At 40.6% G+C, this 22,979-nt stretch overlaps 1 protein-coding gene across 1 annotated transcript in view; it reads left to right on the plus strand.

Moving 5' to 3' along the window:
* The window catches only part of LOC111146012 (phospholipid-transporting ATPase FetA-like), an 83,724-nt gene that overhangs the window by 26,252 nt on the left and 34,493 nt on the right, over nucleotides 1-22,979 (plus strand). Inside the window, exons 12-17 of the mRNA XM_022501375.1 lie at nucleotides 2,744-2,940; nucleotides 6,123-6,331; nucleotides 7,303-7,346; nucleotides 13,846-14,011; nucleotides 17,876-18,064; nucleotides 18,747-18,862. Of these exons, the coding sequence (XP_022357083.1) occupies nucleotides 2,744-2,940; nucleotides 6,123-6,331; nucleotides 7,303-7,346; nucleotides 13,846-14,011; nucleotides 17,876-18,064; nucleotides 18,747-18,862 (921 nt within the window). The remainder of the gene's footprint in view (nucleotides 1-2,743; nucleotides 2,941-6,122; nucleotides 6,332-7,302; nucleotides 7,347-13,845; nucleotides 14,012-17,875; nucleotides 18,065-18,746; nucleotides 18,863-22,979) is intronic.

The raw sequence follows: 22,979 nt of genomic DNA on the forward strand, positions 1-22,979 counted from the left end.
AACACATTTTCTTTATCTGTTCATCTGTCAGTAGACACTTAGGTGATTTCCATGTCTCGGCTTTTGTAAATAATGGCACAGTGAACATGGGGGTACAGATAACTCCTCAAGATAGTGATTTAATTTCCTTTGGATATATACTCAGAAGTGGAATTACTGGATCATATGGTAGTTCTAGTTTTAATTTTCTCAGGAGCATCCAAACTGTTTTCATGTGGCTGTACCAATTTACATTCCCATCAACAGTGTACATCCCCCCTAGTACGTGTTATCTCTTTTTTTTTTTTATTACAGCCATTCTAACATTCTTTGATTATAGCATTTCTAAGGTGACATCTCATTGTGGTTTTGATTTGCATTTCCCTGATAATTAGTGATGTTGAGTATCTTTTCACATACCTTTTGGGCATTTGAAATCTAAATATGAAACAAATATTTGAAACCTATTATTGGGGTGCCTGGATGGCTCAGTCGGTTAAATGCCTACCTTCAGCTCAGGTCATGATCTCAGGGTCCTGGGATGAAGCCCCATGTACAGCTCTCTGCTCAGTAAGAAGTCTGCTTCTCCTCCCTCTGCTCCTCACCCCTCCTCACTTGTGTGTGCATATTCTTTCTCTCTTGCAAATAAATAAATAAAATCTTAAACGAAATTTAATTTAAAAATAAACCTCTTATCTATTTAGGTCCTTTGCCCTTTATTTAATCGAATTATTTGCTTTTTTGCTATTTGCTGTTGAGTTGCATGACTTCCATATGTATTTTGGATATTAACCTCTTATCAGATACACAATTTGCAAATATCTTCTTTCACTCCATAGATTGCCTTTTTATTTGTCAATTATTTCTTTTGTTGTGCAGAAGACTTTAATTTGATGTAATCCACTTACTCATTTTTGCTTTTGTTGCTTGTGCTTTTGGTTGTCACCTCCATAAAATCATTGCCAGACTGCTGTCAGAGAGCTTTTTCTGGGCTTTTTTCCTAGGAATTTTATGGTTTCAGGTCTTACATTTAAGTCTTTAATCCATTTTGAGTAAATTTTTGTGAGAGGTATAAGATAGGGGTCCAGTTTCACTCTTTTACATATGATTATCTAGTTTTTCCAGCACCATTTAATGAAGGGTCTGTCTTTTCTCCATTGAGTTTTCTTGCCTCCCTTGTCCAGTATCAGTTGGCCTTATGTGCATGGGTTTATTTCTGGACTCTTGACTCTGTTCCATTGGTGTATATGTCTGTGTTTATGCCAGTATCATACTGTTGCTTTTGTTTTTTGTTTTAAGCTTTTATTTACGTGACACGGCGGGGTGGTGGAGAGCAAGCTACAAGCAGGGATAGCGGCAGGCAGGGGAGAAGCAGGCTTCCCACTGAGCAAAGAGCCCGATGTGGGGGTTAATCTGGACACTGGGATCATGACCTGAGCCAAAGGTAGCTGCTTAACCAACTGAGGCACCCATACTGATTTGATTAGTATACTTTGTAATATAGTTTGAAATGAGGACATGTGATGCGTCTAGCTTAGTTTTCTTTCTCAAGATTACTTTGGCTATTCACAGTTTTTTAGGGTTCTATCAAAATTTTACGATTAGTTTTTCTATATCTGTGGGAAAAAATGACATTGGAATCTTAATAGGCATTACACTGACTCTATAGATAGCTTTGGGTAGTATAGAATTTAACAATGTTTATTGTTCCAGTCCATGAACATAGAATATCTTTCCATTTATTTGTATCTTCACTTTCTTTCATTAGTGTCTAAATCCCAATTGATCACAATGTTTGATCCTTTAAATGTGTTGTTGAATTTGGTTTGCTAGTATTTTGTTGAGAAGTTTTGCATCTATATTCATCAAGGATATTGGCTTATTGTTTTTTTCTCTTGTAGTATCCTTATCTGGCTTTGGTACGAGGGTAATGCTGGCCTTGTAAAATGAGTTCAGGAAGATTATCTCCTCTTCCCAAACTTCTTTTCTAAACATCATTCTCAAATTTGTCTTTTTTGCTTCCTTGTCCCTCTATACCCTTTTCTCTCTCAACCTGATGGCAGATTGAGCTAATTTGGAACCATGATCTTGCGTAGGAAGGTATCATCTTTAGGGGCATCTGGGTGGTGCAGTCAGTTAAGCGGCTGACTCTTGTTTTTGGCTCAGGTCATGATCTCAGGGTCATGAGATTGATCCCCACATTGGGTTCCATGCTAGTTAGCAGCAAAGTGACTTTAGGAAAAATACTTTTCTGTTTTTAATATCAAGTTCCTTATCTATTACTAAAAGAGAGGTTTTATAAATATTAAATTAAATAACATACATAAAGTACTCAGCACAGTTGCTGATACTTAATAAGTGTTTAATATAGTTTAGTTACTTTTTTTAAGATTTTATTTATTTATTTGACAGAGAGAGACACAGCGAGAGAGGGAACACAAGCAAGGGAGTGGGAGACGGAGAAGCAGGCTTCCCATGGAGCAGATCCTGGGATCATGACCTGCGCTGAAGACAGATGCTTAACGACTGAGCCACCCAGGCTCCCCTACTTTAGTTACTTTTATTTCCCTTCAAAGTCCCAAAGATGCCTCCTGCTGGGCTTTTTTTTTCTGTCCTGGGTAGTACTGGTTAGAGCCTATGAACTATAGGGCCCCCCTCACCTCCAAGAAGAGAGAGAAGTTTGTTGAGAGATAAGTCTCCAAAAGGTAGATCTGAAGCAGCATATGTCTTAGACAAAATGTTAATTCTTTTTTTGATTTTTCAGATTTTCCTGTTTTTAGGCGGCATGTGTTTTATCCTAGCAATTGGGCATGGCATTTGGGAAAACAAAAAAGGCTACTACTTCCAGGATTTTCTACCATGGGAAGAATATGTGTCTTCATCAGTTGTCTCTGCCATCCTCACATTCTGGTCCTACTTCATTATTCTCAACACTATGGTGCCCATTTCCCTTTATGTCAGGTAGGCTTTTTTGACCACTTTGTGTTATAGGGGGAGGGAACTGACTTTTTACTTCCTGCTTAACTCACCAAATAGACTGTGAATGTTTAGAAAACATAGATTGCGTGCTCTTTAACTGTTTCCTTCCCACAGTACCCAGTGTACAAAACACTCTGAGAAATGTCTAGAGATAGGGGTGCCTGGGTGGCGCAGTCAGTTAAAAGACCAACATGGTTTCAGCTCCGGTTATGATTTCAGGGTCCTGAGATTGAGCCCCACATCTGGCTCCACACTCAATGTGGAGTAACCTTGGGATTCTCTCTCCCTCTCCCTGGCTCCCTTCTGCTTGTGCTTCTCTTTCTCTCTCTCTCTCAATTAAATAAATAAATCTTAAAAAAAAAAAGATAAGAAACTGCCAAACTTCTTATCCAAGTGTTAAAAAAAAAAATTGTCTAGAGATTGTGTAAGTGCTTTCCATATCCAGAATACTGTGCTAGATACTATGTGAGTTATACAAAAGAAAACCGTCCCTACCCTCAAATGGCTTATAATGTAAATGGCTAGGGGCACCTCAGTGGCTCAGTTGTTAAGCATCTGCCTTTGGCTCAGGTCATGATCCCAGAGTCCTGGGCTCCCTGCTCCATGGGGAGCCTGCTTCTCCCTCTCTCACTCCCCTGCTTGAGTTCCCTCTTTCGCTGTATCTCTCTCTGTCAAATAAATAAATGAAATCTTTAAAAAAAGACTAAGACATATAAACCCATACAATAATTAGAAAAAATGTACAGAAATTGGGTGATGCTAAAGCACAAGCCAGGGAGCCACAGTTAATCAATGAGATAGGTTTCAAATATTCATTTGTAAATCATTTAATCAGAACTCACATTCTGTTTTCCTATAGAAACAATGTGACAAATGGTAGATAGGTATAATTATGACCTAAATTCTGGTTTCTAAAAGTTGGTACAGAAAAGGATGTTTCCTCCTCCTTTGCATGGACAAAAATTTGAAATAGATAAAATAAATTTTTACTCTGATCTCCTTTTTCTGTTTTCATCATTCCCTTTCACAATATGCACCCAGACACATTTTCGTATCCTTCTTTCCAAGTTTCCTAAGCCCTGCACTGTGACAGTCCAACCTGAAAAGCACCTTAAGTGACAAAATTATCTTATTAATTTAATATTTATTGAGCACGTACTATGTGCCAAGCACTATAATAGGTGTTAGAAATAGAAGCATGAATAATGAGACAGCTGCTTCTCTAGATAAGCTTATAACATAGCCACGGAAACAGATATTTAAAAAATTATGGTACGGGGGCACCTGGGTGGCTTTGTAGGTTAAGCGTCTGCCTCCAGCTCAGGTCATGATCCCAGGGTCCTGAGATGGAGCCCCGTATCAGGCTCTCCACTCAGCAGGAAGCCTCCTTCTCCCTCTGCCCCTCCCCCTGCTTCTGTTCCCTCTCTGAATGTGCTTCTCTCTGTCAAATAAATAAATAAAATCTTTAAAAAATTATGGTACAGTATAGAAAATGATGTAGTAGGAGTATGTATGGGGATGCTGTGGGAGACTAGAAGAGGAATGGGTTGATTCTACTTGGAGAACCTTGGGGATTTCCAAAAAGTAACAATCAAATTGATACTTGAGAAAATAGTAGAATTCACCAGGTAAAAATAGCAAAACAATATTGCAAACAGAAAGATCAGTTTGTATGAAGGTTTGGTGTTTTTTAAAAGCTTGATCTAGTCAAAGAACAGTGAGTAGGCTAGGATAAAATGTTGGATGGTAATTTAGTATCAGATCCAAGAGAGCCTTAAATGCCAGGACAAGTAGTCTGGATTTTTTTTTTTTTAAAGATTTTATTTATTTATTTGAGAGAGAGCAGGAGCGAGGAGAAGGTCAGAGAGAGAAGCAGACTCCCCGTGTAGCCGGGAGCCTGATGCGGGACTCGATCCCGGGACTCCAGGATCATGACCTGAGCTGAAGGCAGTCGTCCAACCAACTGAGCCACCCAGGCGTCCCAGTAGTCTGGATTTTATCCTAAAAGCCAGAAAGATCTTTCTAAGGATAGAAATAATCTGATCAAATGTTTGGGTTTAGAGAAATTGCTGTGTTGGTTAGTACGGCAAGGAAGGGAGGGATCAAGAGTCAGTGCATGAGGTCTAGTAGTCAATAATGCGGGCTAGAACCCTCCCACCTCACCTGAAATAAAAAAAAATCCACATTGCTCAATGCAGCTATCTCTTAGAAGCAATCGAAACTAACACGCATTAAGCATAATGATGATAGGAAGGAGGCCCCTTAAAAATCTTAACTGTTTTTTGGGGCACCTGGGTGGCTCAGTGGGTTAAGCCGCTGCCTTCGGCTCAGGTCATGATCTCGGGGTCCTGGGATCGAGCCCCGCGTCGGGCTCTCTGCTCAGCAGGGAGCCTGCTTCCTCCTCTCTCTCTGCCTGCCTCTCTGCCTGCTTGTGATCTCTCTCTGTCAAATAAATAAATAAAATTTAAAAAAAAATCTTAACTGTTTTTAAATGAAGATGCTTGTTAACCATAAAGAATCTATAATGTACCTTACTTGGAATAGAAGAGGAATGTGACAAAGGCAATAGGGAAAATTCAGATAAAGTAAGGAGGACACTATTGGGGTTGGCGGTGAGGGAGAAGCTACCCCACAGGCAGATTGGGTCTGCCTGGAAATTTATCAGGTCAGCTTCTATAATCAGCTGTTTCTAATTTTCCGACATCCTTCCCTTCTTATGTACAAAGAAGTTTCTGAGTGTTTCAAGTTTCTCTCTCTTCTTCACCATGGATTTACATGACAGTTACAGTAATCCTCTAATTTAACCTAGGCAGCCTTTTAGTAGTTAGTTCTTAATTCTGTCAGGCTTTGCATTACTGCAGAAATTCAAAATATTTGACTTTTCCTGGGTATGTTTTGGAAGAAGAAAGAATGAAAAGGGGTTATGCCTCAGCAAAATTAAGTATGTCTCATGTGGTAAAGCCCTGAATAATAATGGTCAAAATCAGAATTACATTGGGTTGGCTGGTGGGAAGAGTCCTTCAAAATCCCTGGTAGGTTCCCAAGGAAGATACTCTGATTTTCAGGTCCTCACCCTGACCTATCATAGGACTGTTAAGAAGGAAACCAGGATGATGTATTTGATCTCTTCTGACCCAGGATCCTTCTTTTCTTGCTTTCTTCAGTGTTGAGATAATAAGATTGGGCAACAGTTGCTATATCAACTGGGATCGGAAGATGTATTATGCACCAAAGAACACACCAGCACAGGCTCGCACCACCACCCTTAATGAGGAACTTGGCCAGGTCAAATATGTGTTCTCCGACAAAACCGGAACCCTGACTCAGAACATCATGATTTTCAATAAGTGTTCTATTAATGGGATAATCTATGGTATGCATGCCTTCCTGCTTTCCCTGAGTCCTAGGGAAATTCTACCTTGCAAAATACTTTCCAAGAGTAATCTCCCTCTAAATCTATATGCCTCTGAAATTCACATTTACCTCTTAATCCTCAGCCTTCCCTATTTGCTAGGTAAAGATCCCCGACTCCATTTACCTGCTTACCAAAAAGCATTTATTTAACACCTTATAGAGGTAAACCATTGTGTTGGAAATTGGAAATACCAACATGTACAAGACTTAATCTCTGTCCTCAAGGTATTCCTGATGTCTTGAGAATGTCAGTTCACTCATACTAAATCAGACGGAGAAACCAGCATGTTGATGAAGCCGCTAATCTCCTGGTTCTACTTCAGACCAATAAGCAGGCTTGAGAGAAGCTATCAAAGGAACATAATGAATGCCACTAAATTGTACACTAAATAATAGTTAACATTTTATGTTACATGTATTTTACCACAACAAAACAATTTAAACCTTTCTTTAAAACCCTTGCCAAGGGCGCCTGGGTGGCTCAGTGGGTTAAGCCGCTGCCTTCGGCTCAGGTCATGATCTCAGGGTCCTGGGATCGAGTCCCGCATCGGGCTCTCTGCTCAGCAGGGAGCCTGCTTCCCTTCCTCTCTCTCTGACTGCCTCTCTGCCTACTTGTGATCTCTGTCTGTCAAATAAATAAATAAAATCTTTAAAAAAAAAATAAAAAAAAAATAAAACCCTTGCCAAGGGGCACCTGGGTGGCTCAGTAAGTGCATCTGACTTCAGCTCAGGTCATGATCCCAGGGTCCTGGGATTGAGTCTCACATCGGGCTCCCTGCTCTGCAGGGGGCCTGTTTCTCCCTCTCCCACTCACCCTGCTTGTGTTCCCTCTCTCGAGACAGTGAGTCTCTCTCTCTCTGTCAAATAAATAAAAATATATAAATAAAATAAAACCCTTGCCAAGTCTCTGCTCTGTTTCCTTACCAACAGGTTGTGGCTATGACAAGAATGGACAGAAGGTAAAAGTCTCTGAGGTGAGTGATTGCAGCTCCCTGTGAAATGCATGTGGGAGCTAAGGCTGTGCTGCATAGTGACATTGTTGACACAAATTGGGAGTCCCTTAGCTCCTGAAATAGTAAAGCTTTTATTGGCCCCATAATATCAGAGAGCATTGTACAAATGGCCTATGTTTATTTGAGGGGATTTGGGTTTGTGTTTTGTTTTGTTTTTTAAGATTTTATTTGTCAAAGAAAGAGAGAGAACCCAAGCAGGGGGCAGAGGAAGAAGCAGGCTCCCTGCTGAGCAAGGAGCCTGATGCAGGACTCGAACCCAGGACTCCAGGATCATGACCTGAGCTGAAGGCAGACACTTACCTGACTGAGCCACCCAGGCATCCCAAGAATTCCTTGCATTTTAAATATTCATATTTTATAGTTCAAATTCCCATTTGTTGATTAATTCTTTTTTGAAATCTGTGTTTTAAAATGAAAATACCTTTGTTTCTTTCTGTTTAAAAAACAATCTATGCTCACTATTAAAAAAAGTCCAAACTATACAGAAATGTATGAAGAAGAAAGTTAAAGTCACTCAATCCCTTATAGAAAACCAGTGTAAAATTTAGAGGTATACTCTTTCAGATATTTTTCATGTGTGTATATGCACACACATATACATCGAGATCTAATGATAGACATATGAATGGATGGATGGGAGGAAGGAAGGAAGGAGAAGAAAGAAAATAAGGAAGGAAAGAAAGAAAAGGAAGGGAAGAAGAAACATTATAGCATGTGTGCTATTTTCACCCTCCTTTTTATGCACTTGATGTATATTGTAGTCTTGTTTCCATGTCAGTAAATTTAGGTCTGCATCATCATTTTGAATGAGTCGCATATCCAATAGTATTGGTGTACCTTAATTTATTTAAACAACACCCTATTTGTATTCCATTTTATTTTGCTATTATAAATAATATTGGGGTAAGCAGCTTGGTACATACATTCTAGTCTCTTCTTCTGATAATTATTTCTTTAGAATAAAGTCCTAGAATTGAAATTGGCTGGCCAAAGTGTAGCCACATTTTTAATGCATTAATATTGCCATATTGTTCTCTAGATAGATTGCATCAATTTATAATCTCACCAAAGTATCTGAGAATTCTTTTCTTCCCATATCCATATCAGTACTGGGTATTAATCATCTTTTAATCTTTAGAAATTTAATTGGTAAAAAATGACATCTCATGTAGTTTATCTTCCTCTGATTACTAATCAGATTGAATCATTTTTATGTGCTTATTTTCCTTCCCCTTCCCACTTTATTTCCTATTTATAATATTTTATGAGTCGCCTGTTCATACTCTTTGCCCTTTTTTTCTTATTTGAAAGCACTCTATATAGTAAAAACACCAACTCTTCCTTTGGCACATACATTATAGTTACTTTCCCCATTTTTGTCTTTTGGGTTTTGTTTATCATTTTTTTCTGTGTAGAAGTTTCTAATGTGTGTGACCAAGTCTGTCAGTCTTTTTCCTTTATAGTTTTAGGATTTGTGATATACTTAATAGTCCTAACTCACACAATTATAAAAATATCTTCCTATTCATTCTTCCTATTTCTAGCTGGTTCATTTTGACTATTTTCTCAAGTATTAAATCTCAGTTTATGTTTGTGGATTTGATTTTAAGCATCCCTTCATAGGGCTTTCTCTTTTACCTTCATGGTACTCCTTACCCTGTCCCTTTCCTTCTAGAACCAGTTCCAAACCCTTAGCCACTTGACTTATGTACCAAATAGCTAACTCCAGCTCCCAACTACTGCCTCATTCATATCTCTCCAAAAATATTGGGAATGGGAAAGAACATCTTTCTCCTCCCCCTCCTCCTTCTCCTCCTCCTCCATCTTCTTCTTCTTCTTGTTCTTCTTCTTCCTCTTCCTCTCCTTCTTGTTCTTGTTCTTCTTCCTCTTCCTCTTCTTCTTCTTCCTCCTCCTCCTCCTCTTTCTCCTCCTCCTCCTCCTTCTTCTTCCTCTTCTTGTTCTTCTTCTTCCTCTTCTTCTTCTTCTTCCTCTTCTTCTTCTTCCCCTTCTTCTTCTTCTTCCCCTTCTTCTTCTTCTTCTTCTTCTTCTTCTTCTTCTTCTTCTTCTTCTTCTTTCTTCTTTCTTCTTTCTTCTTTCTTCTGCTTTCAATCCTCTTCCAGGCACTCTGGTAATGACCTTGGCAATATAAATAAAGTTGTAGTTTGTAGGGAATGCAAGCTGGTCAAAGGGTGGCCACATTTTTAATGCATTTAATATTGCCATATTGCTCTCCAGATAGATTGCAACAATTAATAATCCCACCAAAGTATATGAGAATTCTTTTTTTCCCATATCCTTCCCACTTCTTCAGGAACCTCAGTCAGTCCTAAGCTCTCTCTTTCTTAGTATCTGAAAGTTATCTCCTTAATGTGATTCTTTCCCCTCAACTCAAGTTTTCCCTTTCTTTAAAAAAATGCTGGGGCGCCCGAGTGGCTCAGTGGGTTAAAGCCTCTGCCTTCAGCTCAGGTCATGGTCTCTGGGTCTTGGGATCAGGGTCCTGGGATCAAGCCCCACATCGGGCTCTCTGCTCAGTGGGGAGCCTGCTTCCCCCACCCCGCCACCCCCGCCTGCCTCTCTGCCTACTTGTGATCTCTGTCTGTCAAATAAATAAATATCTTTTAAAAAATAAAATAAAATAATGCTTAGTACATCCATACAATGGAATGTCATGCAACAGTAAAAAGAAATGAGCTGTCAAGCCACATACACACACACACGGAAGAACTTTTTTTAATAAAGATTATATTTATTTATTAGAGAGAGAGCACAAGCAGGTGGAGGGAGAGGGAGAAACAGACTCTCCACTGAGCAGGGGACACAATGCAGAGCTGATCCCAGGACCCTGAGATCATGACAGAGCCGAGGGCAGACACTTAACTAACTGAGCCACCCAGGTCCCCCAGGGAAGAACTTTTTTTTTTTTTAAGATTTTATTCATTTATTTATTTGACAGAGAGAGACACAAGCAGGGGGAGTGGGAGAACACAAGCAGGGGGAGAAAGCGAACACAAGCAGGATGAGTGGGAGAGGGAGAAGCAGGCCTCCTGCTGAGCAGGGAGCCCAGTGCAGCACAATCCCAGGACCCTGGAACTGTCAACCTGAGCCAAAGGCAGATGCCTAATGACTGAGCCACCCAGGTGCCCCAGGGAAGAACTTTAAATTTTCACTTAGCATATTGCTAAATGAAAGAAGCCAATCTGAAAAGGCATATACTGTATGATTCCAACTATATGACATTCTGGAAAAGGCAAAACAGTAAAGACAGTAAAAAGATCAGTTGTTGCCAGGGGTTTGGGGAGAGGTGGAGAGAGAGATGAAGCAGTGGAGCACACGAGATTTTTAGGGCAGTGCAATTATTCTGTGTGATGCTGTCATGGTGGATTCATTAAAATATGCGTGTTTCAAAACCCATAGAACTGTATAATGCAGAATGAATTCTAGTGTAAACTACAAACTTTAGTTCATAATAACGTATCAATATTGGATCAGCGATTGTAATAAATGTACTACACTAATGTGAGATGTTTGTTAATAGAGGAAACCAGGGTAGAAAGGAGGGAGAGAGAGTATATGGGAACTTCCTGTACTTCTGCTTAATTTTTCTCTAAACCTAATACTGCTCTAAAAAAAGAGTATTAGGCAGGGCACCTGGGTGGCTCAGTGGGTTAAGCCTCTGCCTTCAGCTCAGGTCATGATCTCAGGTCCTGGGATCCAGCTCCGCATCGGACTCTCTACTCAGCAGGGAGCCTGCTTCCTCCTCTCTCTCTGCCTGCCTCTCTGCTTGCTTGTGATCTCTCTGTCAAATAAATAAATAAAATCTTAAAAAAAAAAAAAAGTATTAGGCACCTGGGTGTCTCAGTCGGTTAGGCATCTGCCTTCAGCTCAGGTGGTGATCCCAGGGTCCTGGGGTTGAATCCCACGTCAGGCTCCCTGCTCAGCGGGGAGTCTATTTCTCCCTCTCCCACTCTCCCTGCTTGTGCTCTCTCTCTCTCTGTGTCAAATGAATGAAAAAAATCTTTAAAAATGAAATTTAAAAAAATAAAGAGTATTAATTTAAAATAAAATATGTAGTTAAAATAAATAAAATAGTAAAATAACCCTTAGCCCATTAAACAGAAATAACCACTAATAATAAATTTTTATATTTTATTTTTATTCATATATTTTTTAAAAGCACTTAGAACTATTCTTGCATTACCCTCTAGCCATTTTCTGTCTCCACCAGTCCAAAATACTATCAACCATATGTCAGACTTTGAGTAAATGCTAAAGGTTGGAGAAAAACAAAAGAGACATGTTCCCTACCTTCAAAGAGTTGGCAGACTGGAGGAGGAGCCATATAAGTAAAAAGGCAATTACAGAGGTCTCTAACTCCTCACCTTTCTTTCATTCTTCAATCTACTCTCTGTAGTCAGACTCTGTCCTAGCATATCCACTGAAACTATCCTAGCCAAGGTCACTAGTTGACTACCTTGCTGTTAAATCCTTACCCAACTTCTCTGCAGATTTTAACACTTCATCTCCACTTTTTCTTAAAGTTCCTGTCTATTGGCTTCTGTTAAATAACTCTCTTCTTGTTTTTTCTTCCTGTCTAATTGCTTTTCCTCATCAACTTGGCCATCGGGGCTGATGTTCTCCAAGGCTCTCTTATTGAACCTCTTCCCCATCTGTATAGTTTCCCTGAATAATCTCATGTATTTACATGGCTTTAACTACCACCTACTTATTGATGACCTCCAAATCCATCTATCTAAGGAATCCTTTGTTGCTCCCTCCTACCCATGGCCATGACTAAATATATTTTATAGAAACTCTCTATAGCTATGTCATAGTGTCTTAAGGAGTTTACTCGGTTACTACCTCTACCCTCCATTCTGAATCCCCTTCCTCTCACCTGATATCCCAGTTTCCATTCTTGTGTGTAATACCTGGATTTGCCTTTCCACCTTATTTAACTGGTTCTTTGGCTTACAGTTTCAGAATTTTCCATGAATTCTGCCTCTCAGATCATGATGTACTGCAGCTCCAAGACTGCCCTGTATCACTCCTGTATCCAGCCAGGTCTAATGTTCTCCAACATTACTCGTCTGGAAGGGGGGATTAGAAACTAGCTTAGATCTCAACCTAAGCTTCAAACTATATATGCCTGCTTTCGTTACTACCTGTAAATCCTTCAAGTATCTCCAATTCAGACTGTAAAAAATATCCTCCTGACAGGTATCCTATCTCAGTGAATGGTCTTTTCATCTATTCAGGGGCCCAATTAGGAAATATAAAATTATTTTTAACTCTTTCCCTCTGTCACCCCTCATATCATGTATCAGTTCTAGCTCCCTATATTTTCAAACTATCCTCTTAATTTAATATTTATTGTTACTACATCACTTCTCTTGTGAATTACTCAATGGCCTCCTAACTGGTCTCCCTGCTTCACATCTTCTTAGTTCCAGTATATTCTCCTGCTGCTACCAGAGGACTTTCTCTGACACAAATCTAATTATATCATTTCCAGAAAAAAAATTGCTACGACTCCCTATTGCATATAAGATGGTAATGCAGGATCTACCTCATGCCTACCCTCCAACTTTTCTCTCATCACTCACCAGCTTCCAGTTTCAAAGAGTGTGCCGGTGTAAGATCCCAGTTCTAGAAAAGCCTCAGGAGATGCTACATAGTGAATTATCTTAAATTACTGAACCCACAAACTTCCCAGAGCTCACAGTTCTGTGGTTGGCCAGGACTGGGGCTTGGTTCTGGACCTGACCATACTTCCTCACTGCTGTGACAAAACTCCTTCTAGATGGTATATAGGAAACAGCACCTGGGTAGTTCAGTCAGTTAAGCATCTGCCTTTGGCTCAGGTCATGATCCCAGAGTCCCGAGATCAAGCCCTGAGTTGGGCTCTCTACTCAGCAGGGAGTCTGCTTTCCCTCTCTCCCTGCTCCTTCTCTCTAGCCACCTGTGTGGTTAGATAGAAGTAGTGCAACACAGTGATATCACTGTACTTAGGGCTAAGTTCCCTTCCCAGCCCCCAAAATCAGACAGAGGGCATCCAGAGACAAAATTTTTCCAGATACCATTTACTGTTATGGAGCAGTTACCCACCCCCATTTCCTCAGGTTTGATTACCATGGATTTGGGACTTGGAAGAATAGAGCCTGAAGATGGCCATTGATCATTCAGGGTAGCTGGGGAAGAAAGGGGACAAGAAGGGTCTGCCAACCAGCCCTCGGTTTTTCTCCTGTGGGATGGATCTTTTCTGGCCCAAGGGAATGGATGGTCCAAGTCAGAGCTAGAAAGGCCTTAGAAACCAGCACAGAGTCTCCTCTATTTATCTTGATTTTCTCTTCCCATCCTCCTGCTAAGAGTTCTCATCCCATTCCAGAAGTTGTCCCCAAACAGACCTTCTGTAAAGTGTCAGGCTGCCACTGAGAAGTTTGTTCTGGCTTATATGTTCTAGGAAACAGAAAAGGTCGACTTCTCCTACAACAAACTGGCTGATCCTAAGTTTTCATTTTATGACAATACTTTGGTGGAAGCCATGAAAAAGGGAGATCACTGGGTGCACTTGTTTTTCCTCTCTCTCTCATTGTGTCACACTGTGATGTCAGAAGAGAAAGTGGAAGGTGAGGAGGGGCCTGAGGACTCATTGATAGAGAATATGTCATAGAATCTAGGATGGCTACAGGTGGGCTTGGTTTGATATCATTTGTAATGGCTTAATCTAAGAGCTTTCTAATAGGGAGTGTTGTCCAGCAATGGGATGGATAGGCAATTAGTGAGCTTCTAGTCACTGGAGATATTCAAGTAGAAGACAACCTCTTAGTCATATAGAAGATTCAGTTATTGTATAGAGTTCAAACTTGATGCTTCTGACCTTGATTTTCAGCGGTGTTCTGTCACAGAGTCTACCTGAATTGTCCCCAAGATCAGTCCCATTATCTCTGACAAGACTTCCTGAAAGAGGAGTTGAGTTGTCTTGTTGCTTCACAATTTCACAGTATCCCCACATATCCTAGTTTCTTTAGTAATCAAATATGACTATGACATCCATGAATTTACTTAAACCTCTTTTAGAAACAATGAATGAGAAATGACTGATTAAAAATTAAGAAGGCTTTTGGAGCGTTTGGGAGGCTCAGTCGGTTGAGCATCTGACCTTGGTCTCGGCTCCAGTATTGATCTCAGGTTGTGGGTTCAGGCCCCACACTGGGTTCTACCCTGGACATGGAGACTACTTAAAATTTAAAAAAATGAGAAGGCTTTTTTTTTTTGTAACAAACAAGTATTTAGGTAACCAAATCAATCATATCCTTTAAAATCAATGTACCTGGGGTGCCTGGGTGGCTCAGTCATTAAGCATCTGCCTTTAGCTCAGGTCATGATCCCAGGGTCCTGGGATCGAGCCCCACATCAGGCTCCCTAATTCATGGGAAGCCTGCTGCTTCCTCTCCCACTCCTCCTGCTTGTGTTCCCTCTCTCACTATGTCTCTCTCTGTCAAATAAATAAAATCTTTAAAAACTAAATAGATAAATAAAATCAATGTACCTTTAACATACTACTACCCTTAGGACCACCTTATATTTGTGTATCACTTTATAGTTTTACAAATTGCTTGCATGTTTTTTAAAGATTTTTAAAAATGTATTCGTTTGAGAGAGAGAGAGTGAGAGCTTGAGCAGGGGGGAGAGTCAGAGGGAGAAGGAGAAGCAGATTCCCTGTTGAGCAGGGAAGCCAGACACAAGGCTCCATCCCAAGACCCCAAGATCACAAATAGAGCCAAAGACAGCCACTTAACTGACTGAGCCACCCAGGTGCCCCAAATTGTTTGCATTAATATTATCTCCCACAATCTTCACAACAGTCCTCTTACGTAAGCAGAAAAAGAAAAAGGAACCCAGTTTTATAGAGAGGGAAACTGGAGCTAAAAGAGATTAAATGACTTGCCTAAAATCCTGTAGTTAAGAAGGCAGAGGTAAGAACCCAAATCTCAGGGGTGCCTGGGTGGCTAAGTCCTTAAGCATCAGCTTTCAGCTCAGGTCATGATCCCAGGGTCCTGGGATGGAGCCCCACATCGAGCCCCGCATGGGGCTCCCTGTTCTGCAGGAGGCCTGCTTCTCCCTCTCCTACTCTCCCTGTTCCCTCTCTCACTGTCTCTCTCTGTGTCAAATAAATAAATTCTTAAAAAAAAAAAAAAAAAAAAAAAGAACCCAAATCCCAGGCAACCCTCTCGGGTTCCCTCCCTCTTCAGGAGCTTTGTACTCTCAATAAACTTTGCTTTGCTGCCCACCACAAAAATTTAAAAATAAAAACAACAATTAAAAAAAAAAAAAAAGAACCCAAATCTCATGCCATGAGATCTTGCCCCACCACAGGTGTCTCCAGACCTGACATTCTACCAAGTTGCTATTACTTGAAGCATGTCTTTATTTATTGCCTTAAGTGACGAGGTAGGAAACAAGACAATAGTCTTACTGTCCCAGAGATACATCTTATATCTGACCTAAAATTATATGTCCCATGTGCCTTATTCACAAGTATAAGACTCTGATGATACATAACTGTTTTTAAAAATCAAGTTGGGGGCACCTGGGTGGCTCAATGAGTTAAGCCTCTGCCTTTGGCTCAGGTCATGATCCCAGGGTCCTGGGATTGAGCCCCACATCAGGCTCTCTGCTCAGCAGGGAGCCTGCTTCCCCTCTCCCTCTGCCTGCCTCTCTGCCTACTTGTGATCTCTTTCTCTGTGTCAAATAAATAAATAAAATCTTAAAAATCAAGTTGACATAACACAATAAAAAAATCAAATTGACCTTCAGAAGAGAAATAATCCAAAATATACCTTAGGTTGTGGTAATATTTTAAAAGAGGAGTTAAGCATTTTTCAGTGCTATAGTGTTTGCATTCATCAGTGCAGTTTTTGTTCGGTTTTCTTTATGACCAAAATAATTTGAACCAGTTATTAGAATACAGTAGTTTGTGATGAGAAAAAAATAATACCTGTCACAACTGAGGATTGAATTCAACAGTTTGGGGTGTTTTTTTAAAGATTTTATTTATTTGAGAGAGAGTGGATGGACAAAAAAGCAGGGTGAGGGGCAAAAAAAGAGGGAGAAGCAGGCTCTTCAGAGCCGGGAGCCCAATGCGGGGCTCGATCCCAGGACCCTGAGATCATGACCTGAGCCAAAGGCAGAGGCTTAACCCACTGAGCCACCTCGGCACCCCTCAAGCATTTTGTTATTAATTTTCTGAAGTGTTTCTTCACAATCTAGGAAAATATTTTTTCAACAATGGATACTGAAAACCATGAGAGAAATTACCTTACAATGGCAAAATGGGAAAGAATAAATTTTATTTTACTCCGCTGTAAAAAATTTCAAGAGGAGTGGGGCGCCTGGGTGCCTCAGTTGTTAAGCGTCTGCCTTCAGCTCAGGTCATGATCCAAGGATCCTGGGATTGAGCCCCGTGTTGGGCTTCCTGCCCAGACGGAAGCCTGCTTCTCTGTCTCCCACTCTTCCTGCTTGTATTCCCTCTCTCACTGTATCTCTCTCTGTCAAATAAATAAAATCTTTTAAAAAATATTCAAGAGGAGTTACAGAAATGTCTTGAGTCATATAAGATTAACAGACTGGTTCAGCAGAGTGAATCATTAAGCTTCCCAGGGTGAGAGTTTTAAAGGTGACAATACTCATTTATATATATATATACATGTATATATATATAAATTGTTTATTAAATCATCAGTCTTATTATCCTGTTCTATATATCCTATCCTTATAGACCTATCTTATCAAGGTATAGCCAGTCTTACGTAGGAGCAGTGTATACAGAACAACCTGCATGAAATTCACCTAGGAGATTTGTTAAAAATTCAATTTCCTGAGTCCTCCTCTCATATTTTGTGACTCTGGATTCAGTAAGTTTGAGTAGAGCCCAGGAACCTGCTTTTTTTCTTCTTCTTCTTTTTTTTTTTTTTAGATTTTTATTTATTTATTTGACAGAGATCACAAGTAGGCAGAGAGGCAGGCAGAGAGAGAGAGAGAGGAGGAAGCAGCCTCCCTGCTGAGCAGAGAGCCAGATGTGGGGCTCGATCCCAGGACTCTGGGATCATGACCAGAGCCAAAGGCAGAGGCTTTAACCCACTGAGCCACCCAGGCGCCCCAGGAACCTGCATTTTTAACAAGCCCCCTGACCCATCTTTACCCACTAAAATCAGAGAGTGAACTATGTTTTGTTTGTTCATGTATATTGCATGTACCATGTGCCTCTATAATACTAACTCAAGTCTGTGAAATAAATTGAAAATATTGGAAAGGGGAAAAAAAACTGACCTGTATGCAGCCTAGCTTTTTAGAGCTAAACTTGTAAGGAAGTTTGAAGAAAAATGTTCCCTCCTGGGCTCTATCTTTACATAAGCCGCTTGGTGTCACTTCTGGGTTGACTTCAGCTGCACATCTCTGTGGGCTCTGGTTGCCCTCTTCTCTCCTGCCAGGTAAGCTGGTGTACCAGGCTCAGTCCCCAGATGAAGGTGCCCTCGTCACTGCTGCCAGGAACTTTGGCTTTGTATTCCGTTCCCGCACATCTGAGACGATCATGGTAGTTGAAATGGGTGAGACCAAAGTCTACCAACTGCTGGCTATTTTGGACTTCAGCAATGTGCGCAAGAGGATGTCTGTTATTGGTAGGTGCCCCTCCTACTCAGTCCTCTCCCTATATTTGTCTTTTATACACATTCACACATTGACTTTCTCTTTTATATACACACAAATGTTTTCTCCTACTCAAATGCCTTCTTAAAGGTACCATGCCTCAAACACAAACACATAGCCATTCCTACTTTCTCCTTCACATATCCTATATATTTTCTCTTTGAGAGCTTGCTACCATATACCTCTTTAGTGTTCCTGGATAGTGGCCTGTCTGAAACCTCAAAGCCAAGATAAGAATAAAGAATAAACCCATAAGAGATAGGGGGAGACAATATAAGGGAAATTCATACTATCATACTCTCAAATAGTTTGAGCCTCAGACTGAAGAGGAAGAGGGTCATTCTTCATTCTTGGTCCTTACTAGGTATGGGCCTCGGTCTGGAACTTGTACTTGGGAAGCTAAATGTGATTCTGCATCAGAGTCTTCCAAGATGACATTGAACCCATAGAAGAACTGGTTGCATAAGGTCTCTTTCCACTCCCACCAGCCTTTACTGACTGCAACATTTATCCTCTGTAACCACTCAATGAGTGCTTATCCCCCAAAAGAATCAGAAACAAATGTCATGGGAACAGCCTCATGCTATCCCTCAGTGGCCCAGACAAGTTCTTGTAACAATGGGCCTATATGGTTACTCTTTTGTTTGCCCTTAGTGAGGACACCTGAAGATCGAGTAATGTTATTCTGCAAGGGTGCAGACACCATTCTCTGTCAGCTGCTCCATCCATCCTGTAGATCCCTCAGAGAAGTGACCATGGAACATTTAGATGTAAGTGTTTAGGTCTCAGGGGAGGGAATCTATGGGTGGTTCTTTGTACATGGATTATGCATCCACATATATTGTGTCCGTGTGTTTCTCTATGGATGTATTTTAGTATCTGTGTCTCTTTAATTGATGGAAGAATAAAGACTACTTCATTGTATGGCATTCCTAACGATCCTAACGACTACATTGCCAACTTCTGTGTCAAGAAGTTAGATGGCACAAAGGCATGATGAGAATTGTATCTGTGGGGACACTTACTACAATCAAAATGGTTCTCTCTGTGATTTCTGGCTCAGGAGGTACCATGGTCAGACCTAGAATTTACTTCAGAATTGGGCCTGCTGGTACAGGAGGCGCTACCTCACCAGCCATGGCAGCTTTGAAGGTATAGAGGAAAAGGAGCCAGGCTTGGGCTATTTAGGGGACTATTGTTTGTTACCATTCTCTGTTATCACACGATTAGACTCCCCAGGGGTACCTTCCCCCTTGCCTATCCCACCATCCTTCCATCCTCTAGTATTTGAGATGGATCTGAAAGAGAATGGCTCCAGCCTTCTGGCACTGGAAAGGAAAACCAAATCTATATTCTCCAAGATTTCTACTCATAAACCTAGTATATAAAGGGTTGAGGGAATAAGAAAGAGATGGGATGGGAGAGGGGCAGATCAGAAAAAAAAATTTTTTTAAGAGGAAATAGATTGAGGAAAATGCTCTTTTATTAAGCCACTTTGGTTTGACCCACATTAACACATAATCAGAAGTCAGAGAACAGATAGTCAATAAGCACATGAAAAGATACTTAGTTTCATTAACTTTTAGGAAAATGCAAATCAAAAACCTCAAGATGCTACTTCACACCACCAGGACAGCTAGATGATCAGATAATAATAAGTAATGGCAAGGTATAGAGAAATTGTAACCTTCATACATTGCCGATGGAAATGTGAAATGATGCAGTCATTCTCATGGACTAAGCCACCCAGGCACCCCATGATGTAGTCATTTTAGAAAACAGTTTGGCAGTTCCTGAAAAAGTTAAGGGTAGAATTATCATATGACCCAGCAATTTCACTCCTAGGTATATTCCCACAAGAAATGAAAATAAACATCCACACAAAAACTTGTACACATAGTTTATAGCAGCATTATCTATAATTGTGAAAAAGTAGCAACAACCCAAATGTCCATCATGAATGGCATGGATGAATAGATAAATATAATGTGGTATATCTAAACAACAAATATTATTCAGTCCCAAAAAGGAACAACATACTGATACATGCAGATGAACCTTGAAAACATTATGTTAAGTGAAAGAAGCTAGTCACAAAAGGCCACATAATGTATAATTTCATATATATGAAATATCCAGAATAAACAAATCTACAGAAACAAGTAGATTAGTGGTTGCCAAGGGCTGGGGGAAAAGAGAATGGGAATGACAGCTAATGGGTACAGGATTTCCTTTGGGAGTGACAAAAATGTTCTGGAATTAGATAGTAAAAGATGCACAACTGTATGAGTGTAATTTTTTTAACCACTGATTTGTATACTTTAAAAAGTATGAATTTTATGATCTATACATTATATTTCAGGTTTTAAAAAAAGTTGGTGGAGTATCCAACATAGGACAGTTCTTATGTCCTATACAGGTTCCCAGTATTTTCTATGGGCTAGTTTGAAAAACTTATCTTTTAACCTTCCAGAACACATGAATTGGGGTATCTTCTCAGAGAGCATTTCCACAGGCTGGCTCCAAAGTGGGTCATAAAACTGTTTCAGATATTTTGACGTGCGTCCTGCTACCCACCTTTACAGACACACATAATGGAGCCTGACTACACTACAATCTGTTAACCACAGATGAGAAACTTGTAAGAGTGAAGCTTATACTCAGAAGTCAAGATTCAAAACCTCTTTTTTTAAAAAAGATTTTATTTATTTATTTGAGAGAGCACAAGCAGGGGGAGGGACAGAGGGAAGGGAGAAGCCGACTCCCCACTGAGTACAGAGCCCAAGAAGGGGCTACATCCCAGGACTCTGGGATTATGACCCAAGCTAAAGGCAGACCCTTAATCGACTGAGCCACCCAGGTGCCCCAAGATTCAAAAACTCTTACAAAAACACAGCTCCGGGCCCTCTAAGACAGGAATCAGCAAATGGCTCATATAAAAACAAGCAACAGTCAGGATTTGACCACCACAATAGAAAAAAAAAAACAAAAACAAAAACACAAGCGGTAAGTAAGAAATAACTTCAATGCAGACTGCTAAATTATTTGTTGAATGAATTAAGGATCTGTCAGCGTGTTAAACCTCGTTTAGTATCCTATGCAAGATCAGTTTCTGCCATATCTCTTCCTTCTAAGAAGTCTTTGACATCTTCTCTCAGGCTTCTCTTTGTAGCTTCTTCTGCCAACAGCACAGAGGTTTAAGATATGGTATTCCAGGGGCGCCTGGGTGGCTCAGTGGTTAAAGCCTCTGCCTTCGGCTCAGGTCATGATCCCAGGGTCCTGGGATCGAGCCTCACATCGGGCTCTCTGCTCAGTCTTCTTTCTTCTTTCTTCTTTCTTCTGCTTTCAATCCTCTTCCAGGCACTCTGGTAATGACCTTGGCAATATAAATAAAGTTGTAGTTTGTAGGGAATGCAAGCTGGTCAAAGGGTGGCCACATTTTTAATGCATTTAATATTGCCATATTGCTCTCCAGATAGATTGCAACAATTAATAATCCCACCAAAGTATATGAGAATTCTTTTTTTCCCATATCCTTCCCACTTCTTCAGGAACCTCAGTCAGTCCTAAGCTCTCTCTTTCTTAGTATCTGAAAGTTATCTCCTTAATGTGATTCTTTCCCCTCAACTCAAGTTTTCCCTTTCTTTAAAAAAATGCTGGGGCGCCCGAGTGGCTCAGTGGGTTAAAGCCTCTGCCTTCAGCTCAGGTCATGGTCTCTGGGTCTTGGGATCAGGGTCCTGGGATCAAGCCCCACATCGGGCTCTCTGCTCAGTGGGGAGCCTGCTTCCCCCACCCCGCCACCCCCGCCTGCCTCTCTGCCTACTTGTGATCTCTGTCTGTCAAATAAATAAATATCTTTTAAAAAATAAAATAAAATAATGCTTAGTACATCCATACAATGGAATGTCATGCAACAGTAAAAAGAAATGAGCTGTCAAGCCACATACACACACACACGGAAGAACTTTTTTTAATAAAGATTATATTTATTTATTAGAGAGAGAGCACAAGCAGGTGGAGGGAGAGGGAGAAACAGACTCTCCACTGAGCAGGGGACACAATGCAGAGCTGATCCCAGGACCCTGAGATCATGACAGAGCCGAGGGCAGACACTTAACTAACTGAGCCACCCAGGTCCCCCAGGGAAGAACTTTTTTTTTTTTTAAGATTTTATTCATTTATTTATTTGACAGAGAGAGACACAAGCAGGGGGAGTGGGAGAACACAAGCAGGGGGAGAAAGCGAACACAAGCAGGATGAGTGGGAGAGGGAGAAGCAGGCCTCCTGCTGAGCAGGGAGCCCAGTGCAGCACAATCCCAGGACCCTGGAACTGTCAACCTGAGCCAAAGGCAGATGCCTAATGACTGAGCCACCCAGGTGCCCCAGGGAAGAACTTTAAATTTTCACTTAGCATATTGCTAAATGAAAGAAGCCAATCTGAAAAGGCATATACTGTATGATTCCAACTATATGACATTCTGGAAAAGGCAAAACAGTAAAGACAGTAAAAAGATCAGTTGTTGCCAGGGGTTTGGGGAGAGGTGGAGAGAGAGATGAAGCAGTGGAGCACACGAGATTTTTAGGGCAGTGCAATTATTCTGTGTGATGCTGTCATGGTGGATTCATTAAAATATGCGTGTTTCAAAACCCATAGAACTGTATAATGCAGAATGAATTCTAGTGTAAACTACAAACTTTAGTTCATAATAACGTATCAATATTGGATCAGCGATTGTAATAAATGTACTACACTAATGTGAGATGTTTGTTAATAGAGGAAACCAGGGTAGAAAGGAGGGAGAGAGAGTATATGGGAACTTCCTGTACTTCTGCTTAATTTTTCTCTAAACCTAATACTGCTCTAAAAAAAGAGTATTAGGCAGGGCA

The sequence above is a fragment of the Enhydra lutris genome, unplaced genomic scaffold, assembly GCF_002288905.1.
Source record: "Enhydra lutris kenyoni isolate GAN:26980312 unplaced genomic scaffold, ASM228890v2 scaffoldscaffold13, whole genome shotgun sequence".
Taxonomy (NCBI): Eukaryota; Metazoa; Chordata; class Mammalia; order Carnivora; family Mustelidae; genus Enhydra; species Enhydra lutris.